At 34.6% G+C, this 14,476-nt stretch overlaps 2 protein-coding genes and 2 long non-coding RNA genes across 5 annotated transcripts; all 4 read left to right on the top strand.

Moving 5' to 3' along the window:
- Window positions 1-609: 609 nt before the first annotated feature.
- On the top strand, window positions 610-1,889 carry LOC114542625 (histone-lysine N-methyltransferase set-1-like). The gene is made up of 4 exons (XM_028562135.1): window positions 610-917; window positions 1,336-1,405; window positions 1,544-1,706; window positions 1,832-1,889. Exons 1-4 carry the CDS (start codon window positions 876-878, stop codon window positions 1,887-1,889), a joined length of 333 nt encoding a protein of 110 aa, XP_028417936.1. The 5' UTR covers window positions 610-875.
- A 778-nt stretch (window positions 1,890-2,667) lies between these two features.
- LOC114542628 lies at window positions 2,668-4,005 on the top strand. 2 transcript variants are annotated; one of them, XR_003689706.1, is made up of 4 exons: window positions 2,668-2,756; window positions 2,933-3,004; window positions 3,838-3,900; window positions 3,984-4,005. It is a non-coding gene; the product is annotated as an uncharacterized LOC114542628 (long non-coding RNA). The 2 variants fall into 2 exon arrangements; XR_003689705.1 differs by having other exon boundaries at window positions 2,729-3,004.
- A 275-nt stretch (window positions 4,006-4,280) lies between these two features.
- Window positions 4,281-6,605, top strand: LOC114542626. Its single transcript, XR_003689704.1, has 3 exons — window positions 4,281-4,367; window positions 5,144-5,605; window positions 6,407-6,605. It is a non-coding gene; the product is annotated as an uncharacterized LOC114542626 (long non-coding RNA).
- A 76-nt stretch (window positions 6,606-6,681) lies between these two features.
- Window positions 6,682-9,654, top strand: LOC114542624. The gene is made up of 5 exons (XM_028562134.1): window positions 6,682-7,147; window positions 7,300-7,350; window positions 7,983-8,057; window positions 8,461-8,526; window positions 9,596-9,654. The coding sequence occupies exons 1-5, from the start codon at window positions 6,682-6,684 to the stop codon at window positions 9,652-9,654; spliced, it is 717 nt and encodes a 238-aa protein (XP_028417935.1).
- Window positions 9,655-14,476: the final 4,822 nt, after the last annotated feature.

The raw sequence follows: 14,476 nt of genomic DNA, 5'->3' as shown, positions 1-14,476 counted from the left end.
TACCAACCGAGGCGGTGAGTGTAAAACCTTTCATATAAACACTTGCATATAAACATATATAATAAATGCTCCAACGAATTTGTCTATTAGAAGTTTTATATTATATATTGGATATTCGAATTCGAAGCTTTCAACTATAGAACATTCTATATTTCCATTTTTCGTGTGTGTTTCAAGCAAAAAACGAACATTTATTCGTTCAGTTTCAAATATTTATTTACTCAAAGTATTTCGTTAAAGGTTTGTTTTTATCGTGCATTTGCAAAATGAATAAAATACAGTGCTATAATCACCGAAGCAGTTGTCACCGCAGTATATTCATTCGTCGCAAATTATCTATAGGTCAAGCGCATGTGGGAGCTGATTAAGGCGTTATTTACTTTTCATTTAATTGACTTTATTTTTCAGTTGAAAAATGTACTATATTTTATCTCATAAACTATATAAAATAGTATTAATGGAAATTGAACTGCAATATTCATATATATAGTCTATATTCGCTACTTAGCTAATTTGGAAGTTAGAGATCATGCATATATATATATATATAATATATATAATATATATATATATATATATATATATATATATACGAACAATTTTCGATGATTAAACTGCAGCGGGAGGTCATTCCAAGCCACAACTCCCCTGTAGGCAAATTTTCCATTTATTTTTAATTGATTAGGTAATGTTAAATGAAGTATCGAATTTGTCCTAGTAAACATTTCCGTTAACTTTGGTAGCATGTTATTTCTATAACTTAGAATCGCTAAGTTGACGTTTTCTAATTTAGAAACTCCATTTCCCAAAATTTTCTAATTTAAAACTCCATTTGCCTTTGGTGTTTTTGTGAAGAACTTGCCAAACGACCAACCATGTCAGACGACCAAGGAATGCGATCAACACGCAGAAACAAGGTAGCGTTTAAAATAAAAGTATTTATATTATATGGACATGCATGGGTGTTCTACCGTATAACACTCATATTTTCCATATTTCACCAGTGAAAAAAAAAAAAATATGTAATGGGTGTTTTTTGTTTTACAGCTTTGTTTTGTTTTATTATTAATAATTTATTGAGTTTCTTCTCATTTTTGTCCATAATAAACGGAACATTCGCTGGAAGATATGGATTTTTCATATGTTCTCTTGTCAAAAAAAAATCTCACTCATTCCATGCGCTCACTCGTTTTTACTACTCGAACACACAACCCATATTTTCTTGCAACCGTTTAATATCCTATACCGCCCCAGATTGAGCACCACCCCAAAATGAGCGCGCCGCATTTGCGATTACTGCAGCCTAATATTAAGAGGGCATTTTATATCTTATAGAGAAAAGGACAATTCTCCCTACCTAAAGACGAAGAACACCTCGAGGAAAGATACATCGATGATGATATCGGTACTAAATCAGTATAATTTAATTTTCTTGACCGGCAGACCGGCCCATATAGCAATTGCCAGCTACGCTTATATCATAAACTTTATACATATAATTATCAAGTCATTCTATTTTCCATTTTATTATTCCATTTTTCAGGTCGAGGAGTTTTTACCACAAAAACATTCTCCAAAGGGGATTTCCTTCTAGAATACAAAGGGGAATTAATTTCTCAAGAGGAAGGTTACATTAGAGAGAAGAATTACCCTGACGACCTTGGAAGCTTTCTTTTCTTTTTCCAACAAGGAAATGCCTCATTGTGGTATGTTCAGGCTAATAACGTCCATCCAAGCACTGCTTCAACATTTAGGACTGCTTTTCACTTACGCGATTTTCATACGCACGTACACGCACGTAAAAGTCTAAATCCTTATATATGTCATAAAGCCAGATGAATATATCGAAAGAACCTAGTTTTCCGTATATTTTAGTATGCAATTGTTGATCCATGTGTTAAATATAATCAAAATTTGGAAGCATTTAAATTTTTCTGCGCGTAAAAAAACGAGACAGTGGAAGGCAGCCCTTACTAAGTGTTTGAATAATTTGCTTGAAATATATTTTTAAACAATGAGTATTGTACGTGCTCTTTCGTTGAACCTAAATTACTACATTGGCTCGATCGTCATGTTTGCTGTGACTGTTTTAAATTCAGGCTTAGGTGTTTCTTTTTGAAAGTGCTACACCTACGCGGCCTGGAGCCGAAGAATGTCGCTTCTATAAACAAATTCTCCTGAAAGGTCGAAATAAGGTCATTTTATTTGAAAATTCAGTCTTTCAACAAGTGCAATCATTTCGGCAGGATAATAATATTTTCTTCCAAAAAACTTCCATTGTTGTTATGCACGGTAAATGCCTCAGATGCACAAGCACAATTATTGTACTTTGAACTATAGATGTCCAAGTTGAAAATTAATCAATCTTCAATGAACTTATACAATTGTTCAGTTTTTGTTTCACTGCATGATATCTTTATGAATTCTGATGCATTGATACGCCTTAGCAGCAGTTGGTACAATTGCGGGTTGAAATGCGTGTTACTATAAACGAGTTTTATATACACACAAAATTCCAACTATGGACTCTTATGTATATTAACTAAAATTATATTACAGTGTCGATGCAACTTATTCAGACGGACTTGGAAGACTGGTTAATGATGCCGAGGCAAGAGTGGCGAATTGTCTGATGAAAAGACTCATCATTAATAGTCAACCTCACTTGGCAATTTATGCTAAGAGGGATCTATGTAAAAACGAAGAGTTACGCTACGATTACGGTGTGAAGGACCTTCCATGGCGAATTCAAAAGGGTATATAAATGACATAAATTAAACTTGCATGTCTTTTATAGCTCAACCGAAATGAATGACAAACTTAGCAAACTTGACAAACCATTTTATACGGTCTGAAGAAAACTTATACTTTTTTAAAAATTGACCACTGGATTCAAATTATTATAATTCTAATTAACCATTATACCCTACAGACCGATTAAAACACAAACGAGAAAAATTCACAGGGCTAACGATCGCAGAGAAGGCAAATGAAAGTGCCAAAGGTTGGTTAGAATAACTGAAAAGATAGAGTTTATATTTACTTAGCAAACATGCATCTTTGAAGCCAATTTGAAGCCGAATTGAGCACCAGAGTCCCTTTCTATTCTTTTTCGGTGCGATTGCCAGCAGTGGCGTAGCCAGCATCATTAATTGGGGGCATATATTCATATATATTCATGTTAGAAGACTGTAAAGACGATTGATTTGAAAAGAAATTAATCCTGCATGCGTATCGTGAATATATGAATATGCCCCCCCCCAACTAATGTTCTGGCTACGTCATGCACCGATCGCCAGCCGTGAAGGCAAAAAATGAAAATAGACTTCATGGCACCATGGTTCCTAATTGGCTTCAAAGGTGACCACCAAGTTATAGTCCCAGTTCACATAGAGCACCCATGGTTTGTCCTTGTGCCTTAGGGCGTTATTTTCATATCGGGGTACTGTAAAATCTTGTAGTAACGTTATCTAATAGAAGATTATAGTCAAACTCAATATTGCAAAATATCATTATTATAATATTCATATTTCGATAATAAAACAATGCAATGAACTGTTTTTAAGTAGCATTCAGTGAGTATAAACTATAACGCAGAGGACGCCGGAAGATCGATAAAAGACGATAATTGGGGGGGGGCATATATATTCATATATTCAAGTTCACAGACCGTAAAAACAATCAATTTCAAAAGAAAGCAATAATGCAGAACTCGAATATATATGAATATATGCCTCCCCAATTATCGATGTTTCGGCGTGCCTGCTATAACGAACATTGCCTGGTACAAGACTTTTAGTTTCTGTAAAAGCTTATTGAAAATACGCTGATTTGTAGACCAACAAAATGAGGACACTCCCCTCGGATCCATGGTTATTGATGATCATGCTCAAGTTACTAGTAAGTAGTTGTTAGTTTAATGCACGACATTTACGCCTAGATGCAGTTAAAGTAGCATTAATAAATTTTTTCTACGTCTGCAGGCCAAGCGAACAACCAGAGTAACATTTCGTGTGTCACGCCTGTGTTTCCACAAAGGCATTTGGAGGATTATGTCATTACACGTATGTGATTGCTCATGTAATTTCACAATTGAAACTTTTCTTAACCTGTATCTGAGGAATATATAAAAAAATAAAACAAGGGCAGCAGCTACTTTCATGCATGCAGTAAAACTAAGCAATATCAGATAAGTTGATAAAAAAGCAAGCCATTGCTGTTAGCCATAGAGATTTCATGCAGAGGTGACATTTAGTTGTTGTTAATTGTTGGGTGCTCATTTGAAATATTTTTATAACTATGTAACGAAGCCTACACCCATGACGAGTCTGTCGCCTTGGAAACAGACAATCATGTCCTGGTTGCCAGTAAGTGTTGTAAATTTAGTGTACGTTATAATATACATTCTCGGACAGGTATATATGCCGTGGCGTAGCGAGCCCGACAATTTAGTCATGCTATGCTAATATTTTGGTGTTCATTGACTGTGAAAACAATGAATTTCTAAGGAAATGAATAATGAAATAATATAAAATTTGCGTAGCATGACTAAATCGTCAGGCTGGCTACGCCACTGTATATAGATGTGAAGAGGGGCGTAGCTAGAACGAGAATCGGAGGGCGAGGCTGTTTATTCAGATATCTATTTCTGTCCGATGGATTTCTTTTGTAACACTTACAAAAGAAATCCGTCGGCCATGCCCTGAATATAAACTGGATGTGAAAATATTTCTTCCAGAAAAATGATATAAATGTAACGTTCTCTTAACTCTGAACAGCTACGGCTACTTAATTGACGAGGCAAAATAAACTAATGAAAAAAAGAAATCAGTTTAATATTTAAAAACAAAGTATAGCTGCATGTATACTGCATGCACAGCTTAACGAGAAAATGATCCAAATATTCGTGCATTCACATTAGTATGTCTGCTTTACCTCGAATGACCAACTTGAAGAGGCTTAAAGTTTTTAACAAAACAAACCGATTTTAATTATGAAAGGTCCATCATGTATGTCCACAAAAATTAACGTAAATTATAGCACCCGTTATACCTTTTGATTATAACTCCCGTCTGTATAGTGTGACCTCTGGTTAGCCTTAGTAGTTGTGTATTTTCATTGAAGTTTACCTTCATATATGTAGAACAAGAAAATGACGATGCGACAGTTTCCAACGAAATAGATGACTACGCTCAGATTACATGTAAGTAAAAAGCTAGAGCGAATATAAATTGGATAAACCTAAAGGAATTTTACCGAATGGAATTTTTTCAATTAACTGACGTTCACTCACCCGTATTCTGGCATTTGAAACACCTTACTTCTTGCCCATAGCCTTCTGGCCCTATTCCAACACCGCAAAATATATGGACAGCACGATGACATGATGCGCACATATGTGCCCCCGATACCTCCCCAAAGCAAACATGGCACTGATCATCTGTTATATCTAAAGTTTGAAATTACATGTATACTACGAAGTGCAGAAAATGTCAGATTGTTTATCTTTTTTAGTCAAGTTACAACGTTTACTTACTGGTAATCTGCATGGAATGATCATCGATCTCCATGGAAACTATAGTAGATTCATTATGGTGTTCTACATGTATGTAAACATTTATATTATATATTTATATATTGAATTATATGAATTATGTACATTACCTTGTACCAGATAATCACATGCACTGATGTACCGCGTAAGAATAATTGCTTACTATTGAATGTATATACTCCGAATATATTCAATTCCCGTGGTGTAACGTTGATGCAATAATCTTTGCTAAAGAGGAATATATAACTATAATTTATATTCTTGTATATAACTTACTCTGCTGGATTTGTCCATCAATTTCCATGGAAAATTCTGCACCGGTAGCAGAGTTGTCTTTTTCTTGTTCTATATTATATTATATAAGCATAAACTTTTTAATGTATGATACATATTCCTAAAGGAAAACATTTTATAAATAACAATATAACGTATATCTTAGGAATTAAACCGTTACCATAAGCTTTCGATCAAACAATACGTGTAACGTAATTTTTTAATGCCATATTGTGAATTGGCAGCATGCAGATATATAAGTTATAGTTGATGTGCCGTTATATTTCATATGTATCTTGTATAGAAATGCATATAATCACATTTGCATGGGATTTCAATCAGATTACACAACATATGCAATTCTAATTAGATTTCGAGTATCTATCTATATATCTATCTGCGGCCAACGTTTTTGCAAACGGGTGTATATATATATATCTTGACTGGTTTAAAACTTGTTGAGACCTACCAATGACACTTTCCTTTAATTTCTCTTGTTTATCAATCACTGACAGTGCTTTATAATTGTGCAAAAAAGTAATGACAGTGTCATTATAAGTTTATTTTTTACTTATATAGATTTATATAGATGGTATACGAGACAAATATCAAGGGAAAATAGGGTGGCTACTTTTTGCGGATTCGTGAACAATGATATTGTGCACAAGACACAAATATGGCTGCGTTTATTTTTTCGCGTTTTCCTGTGAATATAGCTATTTAGCTATGCATGACTGCCACTCATTTCTGGCTTCAGCTAAGGTGGCTACAAATTCCCCTTAAAAAAAATGTTTATAGAATGCATTAAATAACCTGACGTATTATCCTAAAATAAATTAAACTCTAGGTTTGACATGGTGGAAATTCTTGGAAAACGAAACAGAAAAGTTCCCGTGTTGCTGACACCTGATGTAAAAGCTGCCATACTTGTCTTGAACAGGACAAGGGAAGATGGGAATGTGAACGAAGAAAATCCCTATGTTTTCGCAGTGAATGACGGAAGTTCAAAACAGTTTTTACGAGGGAACGATGTTATACGTCAGGCATGTAAAATGGTTGATCTTAAAAATCCCGACGTGATTACTTCAACCAACCTCCGAAAGTATGTGGCAACTGTGTCGCAGCTCGTTGACATGGATCAAAATGAATTGGGATGGCTGGCAACTCATCTTGGTCACGACGTGCACATCCATAAAGAGTTCTACAGGATGCAAGAAAGCACACTTGAGATGGCAGTAGTTGGTAACCTCTTAATGGCCATCGATGAAGGGAGGGCACACGAATTTAAAGGGAAAAACCTGCGGGACATTACACTTCAAGGTATTGTCAGAATGATAAAATTATTACATCAAACACCAAAATAAGCGCCGCCATACGGCAGATAACTTACAATTATTTACATTAACTGATTAGTATAGGTAATGATAAGAATAGGTGAAGAAGAAGAATTAAAATTTCTTATCTTATTCCAGACTTTCACAATACTCAGAGTGAAGAGGATGCCGAGTCTGAGTTAGATAAAGGTAAATATTTCTAAGTAACACTGTTATACCAATTCCAGTGGTGGTGTGATCCAGGTGCTGTAATATTGCGGTTAGTGATACACAGTATATATATATATATATATATATATATATATATATATATATATATATATATATATATATATATATATATTGTGTATGTGACATAAAACTGTTCAATTTCAGTTAACAGGCTCTTGGAGACACAATTTATGAACATTAATACATCACACAAAACCTATATATAGGCAGGTTATATGCAAATCCTATAGGCAACTACATGTACCCTTAGTGGTTATAGCTTCAGCCGGCATCCGGATCTAAATAAACTTCGTAACTTTCTTAACTGAATTTGCGCGTTGATACGAACGCTAGTAAGGCACGTTTCTCTCTGTCTCTGGGTCTCCGTTAGTAAAGTTTATCAACCTTCGGTTCATTGCGACAGGTAAAGTTGCTTAATTCAAACAGCATATTATATACCCAACAAAGCCTTCAACAACCGTGTGTTATACTGCATATATTTTATACGTAATCCTGAAATTCTTCAGGCCAAAATCTTTAATCTGAAGTCCGAAAATTGCTAAATTGCACTTTCTATGTTACTAAATATCTCAATAATATATATATTGTAGAAAACCGATTCCCCCAGAGCAACATAACATCGCCATCGCTAACTTCTGCTGGCAAAAGGACAACGACCAAAAAGGGTAAGGCTACATATGTGGCTTTTACTAACATTAATTGCTCTCAAACAATAAATCGCTTTGCGAGCAAGTGGTACAATTGTCTTATAATATAACTACTATAAATACCATTTTATGAGCGAAATAAACATTGCATAATTGCAATTAATTTCAGTCAATCTTTATCCCCACATACAAAGAAGTCCGAAATCCAATCCGAAAAATATAAGGGCCTGAAGCCAATATGATGCGCACGTAAATTGGCAAAAAAATCATCAGTTGACTTACCAGGTTGTTTTCAGCCAAGCAATGTTCAATATTTTCTAAAACAGAAAATCAATATATATTACATATAAGATCTCCATGTATGGGATTTTCAATGGCTTAAATTTTCAATGCTAGACAGTTTTAAACTTTTTAACCCTAGGAACGAACAAGTCCACTGAAAAGTCTAAAAAACATTGTAACAAGAAAAGGGGAACCCTCGAGGCAGGTAAGATTGTTGCAAAAATTTTAATTTCTGCATCATCAGTGACGCATGAATTTGTATAACGGTTAACCACACTGACTGTAACATATTGACAAACACTTGAGGAACGAAGCAGACACTTACTCAGGCCTAAGTAAATTTGCTCTCATTAAATTTCACCTCTGCTATTGCATCGTTATCAATTCTTTATCGTCTTCGAATAACATGCTATCTAACGCACAAAGCAAAACCATGCAGCCGATTCGCGACAGAAAAGTTCGTAACTCTCACAATATTAAACATAGAATGCATGCAGTCCATGAATGCTTATCATATATATGTATAGTAGCTATTTTTGAGACCTTGGGAAATATTTCCCTATGCGGACCTCCAATCTGGTAAATCACATATATGGTAAATCACATATATTTACTCGTTAACACATGCACGAATTAAAGTTTTTTTATTTGTCCGAAAAATGTGGATATTAACATATCATAATGCGTGGTCAAGAGTCATATGCTCAGAGGTTTCAAATTAAAAACGATATACTAACAGTCCATACCCATGAAGGGTAAATCATGCATAATCAGGCAGATTATATTCTGCAAAGGGCAAACCTAGTTAATTGAGGCTATTATTGCCACATTATGTTACTTAAGGCACTGTACAAAAATTGAATAACCTTTTGGAAATAGTGAGCAGTATTTGTACTTACTCTCCGCGCCTGTCTCGGATATATTTTGTCTTTATACAAAATCGGAACATGCTGAACACAATACAAATATTTTTTCCACAAATCTCGGAAAAGATCATTCATTACAAGATCTACAAAGAGAATAAATGAAAATAACTTATCAGCAAAAATTAGTGGCATAATACTTTTATGGACTTTACATTTGAATTATCAACCGGGTAAGCTGATATATATGTAACGAACAATCAATTTTGTCACTCATAAGTCGTAACTAGACGAAAGACCGTCAGCCGTTCCATAATCATGTATTAACAATTTAACTTACCCAGGTCAATAGCTAACTATGTTAACTTGTATTACATACAGTCTGTAATGAATTTACTATAATTTATATAGGTCAGCAACGAAAGATGGTGGCGAAGAAAACGTGGACAACGCCAGAAAGAAAGCGTTGAAAACATTCCAAAAACACATTCAAAATGGAGTGCTACCCAAAAAAAACGAGTGTGTTAAGTTTTTGGAGGAGAATCACGGGATAGTACAAAACAGAACATGGACAAACGTGAAGGATTATGTGAGAAACTACACCGTGAAAAAGAAGTAAACAAGTTCGAATCCTTTTATATTTTATTCAGAGCAGAACGCGGCTTGTTGAACTTGCCTCTTTATATATGATATTTTAGCCAGAATGCAATTTCAAATTCTTCACCAGCATTCTCGTTAATGCCGCTCTGATTCTGATCGTGAATTATAGAAGTGAAGTTGCTACGTGAATGTTAAAAAACTAAGAAACATTGTCTTTGCTGGAAACAAATGGCCAGCGATAAAACTGAATGACGTCATCGTGTGAATCAGTCGTAAATCTGCAGACGTCAAACCAATTCTATTATTTTATGTTTTCAATTATAACCTCAACATAACAAGAATGTCTTATATTAAACGGATCTCTTTTCTTCAGATTACTTTGAAAGTGATTCCAATGACAATTATGGAGCGACGACCTTAGAAGGACTATTGCAACATATAGTGACTTTGAAACTGATGACATATTTAGTGAAAGTGTACAGTAAGACCTTAATTTGTAAACAGACATTTAAGTTTAAAGCCATTTTGTTGCACAAACAATTTTCACTAAAATGTTCGCTGCAATTTTCTTCTGTTGTGATTCTAAACAATTCATTAGCCACGTTCTAAATGAAGACAGCAAGTCGGATAGTTATATGTTTGTCTACATATAACATGACTGCTCTAAGCATCGGACAAACAATGATTTAATGATGTACAAAAATAACACAAACAACTGCACCATACCTGACAGCAAAAATTGTTTGTGCAAGAGTCGCAATAAAACTTTTGGGTAACTGTATTAATTAATTAATACTTCTGATTCACTTGTGCTATTATGAAAGCTAAGAAGGGAAAACTATGACATTGAGTTGTGTTCAGATATTTTTGCACAGTTTGTTTCAGATTGTTTGTTATAACATGCAATGTGCATTTAGTGCAAGCTGTAAACAAACTTTTCACATGTATATATAATATAATCTAAGGTTTTCACACCATAAAGCATGATTCAATACAAATATTTTGTTTATGTAATTTTGTATAATGTATTGTATAATTTTAAAAATGTCATAAGTTGATTTATGTAATAGATGTATATATAGGCCCAGTTTACATTTCAATAAATTTAAGTTTGATTTTCATGGAAAACAATTATAGATTGGTATATTTTTAGGAATTATGTATTAATGGCATATAGGTTTTGTGCTTTTTCATAATAATATACGTCACTCTATTTCTGTTTTGGCACAAATACTTTAAGACGAATGACTAAACCCATACAATTCTGCCTGCTTGAGATGAATTTTGGGTGAATAAACTGACTGGATTTAAAAAATAAGACAGCAATGCAGGCAGTAGTAATATACAATTAATAGATTAATGATCAAATATTACATTTGTGATATCAAACAGGGTTTTGAATTAACAGAGTACTGGTAGTAGCACAATTATTTTATTTTCTTACACAATTCACTTTCCAATAATACCAAAATGGGCTGATGAATGACATTGGTATTTATACCCCTGTTTATACTACATTTAATTTACTGGCACAGCACAACAAAATGGGTACTCGTACCCAATTTTATATTTTTACTAGAGTTCAGGCTACCTATACAAAGACAGACCTGTGAAATGAGCATGAGTACCCATTTTAGCCGTGCCCATAAGTGTAGCGTAAAACGAGGCTTATACTATATAGTATATAGCCTATCAAAATAGATACTGGTAAAGCTGGCACTGCAACCATTTTGTTTGCCCACGAGACCAAACAGTCAGGAACGTACATCAACAACAAGCTCGGAAAAAAGGAAAAGATCGCTGAAAGGCAACCGCCCTCCGCTGTAATTTTAACGTAGGTGATATGCACCTGGCAATAGGGACGATAAATTTTTGTTCAGACTTCAGATACCCGATTGCACAAATTATGCACACTTATAATTTACCCTCTGACAATAAAATTCAAAATTATCTTTCAACATGTACCTTGTGGGAATAAAAATCTTCATTTCTTAGATGATTAGCCGCTAAATTCGTCCAGGACAATCCCTTCTTTAGTTTTCCAACGGGAATGGAGATTTTGCGACAAGCTTTTTATATATTATCTCATAATTTTTGAGTTCATGAATGCGAACACATATTATCCTCCATTGGATTGTATCGATCAGGTTCGTCAACCTTGTCTTTGACTCTGCCGTTTGATATCGTACTAGGTGATAATTTCGGAAAAACGGCAAGAAAAAGAATAAACCGTTTACCATATCACGAAATTCTGAAGAATACCATACAAAGGTCTTTTATCATCTTTTATTGATGGTGCGAGCATATAGGTGCGAGTATGCTCCGAGTGTCATCCGACACTTTCCGAATTGTAACCGGACAACAGCGGTCCCGTTCAAAATTTCCAACTGTATTTTATTGATTTATTCATATAATATCTACTATTTCTACTATTATAAAATGGCGCATAAACATTATTTGTCTTTTCTCAAGAAGCTGTTACGATTGTTGGACGAGTCACAGATTGAAAAGATCGATGAAAAGGAAATTCACATTGATAGACGACCATAAATACTACAATCAATGAGCATTAGGTTGACTTTAGCGCCAGTACGGACTGTTGAAATATTTTCGCCGGGTAGTAAAAGACGTTCATCAAATAACGCGCCAAGAGTACTAAAGTAAGTGCGCTTCACTTCCTACAGGCTCGGGGATTTAATATTAGGGACATTATTAAGCATGTACATGTAATGTAAGACGGCAAAACGAGCACGCGACTTAGACATTTCTTTAAATAAATACTATGGTAAAGAGTTGTTGTATATTATCAATCGTATCTATTTAATCAGGTATAAGACGTTGAAAACATTGTGTTAATATTTGGGAACAATTCTGAGAGCCTAATTCGAGGTACCGCTCACTGCGTCCTACGTCTCCCACAAGTAGAATTACAAATTATAAGTAAAATGCTGTGAGTGAATACACGTAGTACTTCCAGATAGTAATGGCAATATTGTGCGTCAAAAAACTTAATCTTGTTTACATAATGATTAACTATACAATATTATATCGTCAATTCTCCCGAGTTGAGATCGCGAATATTACGCATTCGTATAGGATGAAACCGCAGTACTATGCTACGTGTGCTCAAAAAATCATCCTGGGGCCGGTTGTATAAAAACTTCGTTAACTTTAACTGTGATTAGCGCTAATCACTGTAGTTAAATCCTTAACTATGATTAGTTAACTACACGACTTAACTGCGTTGCACAAAACGTAGTTAGTCGGATGATTAACTAATCACGTAGTTAACTTGCGTGGAGCTTGCGTGGGGTTGTTAAACAGAGAAATAACATGAAGTGTCTCGAAATTATTGACCGCTATTATTGATTTTGAACAAGACTGTGGACTCGTGTTTACAAAAATTGACAGTATTTTGATCTAAAATATTGGAAAAAATGCAATAAAACAAAGAAAAAATTCAAAATAATTCAACGAAAATGGCGCTCTTAATATAGAAGGTCCCTTTGAGTCAAAATACCGGTTGCAGTTGAAAATGGAGATGGCTAATCTTTGCTAGGAAGTAGGATCGCAATTTGGTATCGACATGCACGTCTCCCGAAGCAAAAATATACTCCGTTGCTGCCCAAATGAAAAAAATAAAAGCATATTGAAAGTTTACAAGCTTCGACGGGGCCTTTTTTGAGTATATAACGGTTGACAACCTTGGTATGTGTTGATTTTAATGTTTTCTCACTCCTCAAAAGCTCAAGACGCCATTTTTAACTACGATTTGGAAAGTTAACGACGCCCTTGAGGATAGTTAACTTTAACTACTTTTTAACTGCAGTTAAGGCTAACTACACTTTTATACAACCGGCTTAACTACGTGATTAAGGTTAACTACTTTTTAACTCTTTTTAACTACTTTTTAACTGCAGTTAGCGCTAACTACGTTTTTATACAACCGGCCCCCGACCAACAAAAATCGCTGAAATCGAGATGCACGTCAACAATATAGGGCTAAATATTTATTTATTTTCAGTGACCTATTGTATTGATAACATCGTCGTCGTGCCCCCGTCCTACATGCTTAAGGTCCCTTTTGGCATGCTGCGAGGGAAGATAATATCAGCATTTCATTATTGATCGAAACATGTATAATGTCTTAATGACTGCCATGCTAGCTGAATAAAATTGTGTATAAGTCATGAACAAAGCAGAAGCATTGTGCGGTCCTCGTGTATTACAGGTGTAGCACTGTGTGGACATAAAATGCAAGTCCACATTATGGAAAAATTCTTGTACAAGTTACCACAATGATAGTCGCATTTTATACACATTTTTTACACTGAACCTGTGAAATGTCATTGTGGGAAGACTTTGTTTTTTCTTATAATTCGCTATTTTTTTGTTTTTTTCGACTTTTCTGATACGTCCTGAACTGTTCGAGTTGTGTTTTTCAATGCGATTGAGGAAATTTCATTAGGATCCTCATTTTCAGATGAAAAATCTTGATAAACATTCTGTGGACTCGCTCTGAGGCCACACAATGTCCTAAGTCCGCGTAAGGTAAGACACAAACTTGTGGGAGCTCCCACAATGTGTGTTTCACAGATACAATGGCTATTTTTTACATTATTTTTGATGATTTTTGTTTAATTTGACACCGATTGTTCAATGCTATTGAACGTCCAATAATTCTTGTTCGTT

This window comes from Dendronephthya gigantea, unplaced genomic scaffold (genome assembly GCF_004324835.1).
Source record: "Dendronephthya gigantea isolate DGI-Jeju-01 unplaced genomic scaffold, DenGig_1.0 000371F, whole genome shotgun sequence".
NCBI classification, from domain to species: Eukaryota; Metazoa; Cnidaria; class Anthozoa; order Malacalcyonacea; family Nephtheidae; genus Dendronephthya; species Dendronephthya gigantea.
This window is presented reverse-complemented; position numbering and strand designations above follow the sequence as displayed.

Coding starts and splice junctions, on each gene's coding strand:
- LOC114542624 (XM_028562134.1), top strand. CDS start 6,682: ATGGTGGAAATTCTTGGAAAACGAAACAGAAAAGTTCCCGTGTTGCTG. Junction 8,058..8,460: donor AAGGACAACGACCAAAAAGG/GTAAGGCTACAT, acceptor TTTTAACCCTAG/GAACGAACAAGTCCACTGAA. Junction 8,527..9,595: donor AAGGGGAACCCTCGAGGCAG/GTAAGATTGTTG, acceptor TAATTTATATAG/GTCAGCAACGAAAGATGGTG.
- LOC114542625 (XM_028562135.1), top strand. CDS start 876: ATGTCAGACGACCAAGGAATGCGATCAACACGCAGAAACAAG. Junction 918..1,335: donor GATCAACACGCAGAAACAAG/GTAGCGTTTAAA, acceptor TATATCTTATAG/AGAAAAGGACAATTCTCCCT. Junction 1,406..1,543: donor ATACATCGATGATGATATCG/GTACTAAATCAG, acceptor TCCATTTTTCAG/GTCGAGGAGTTTTTACCACA.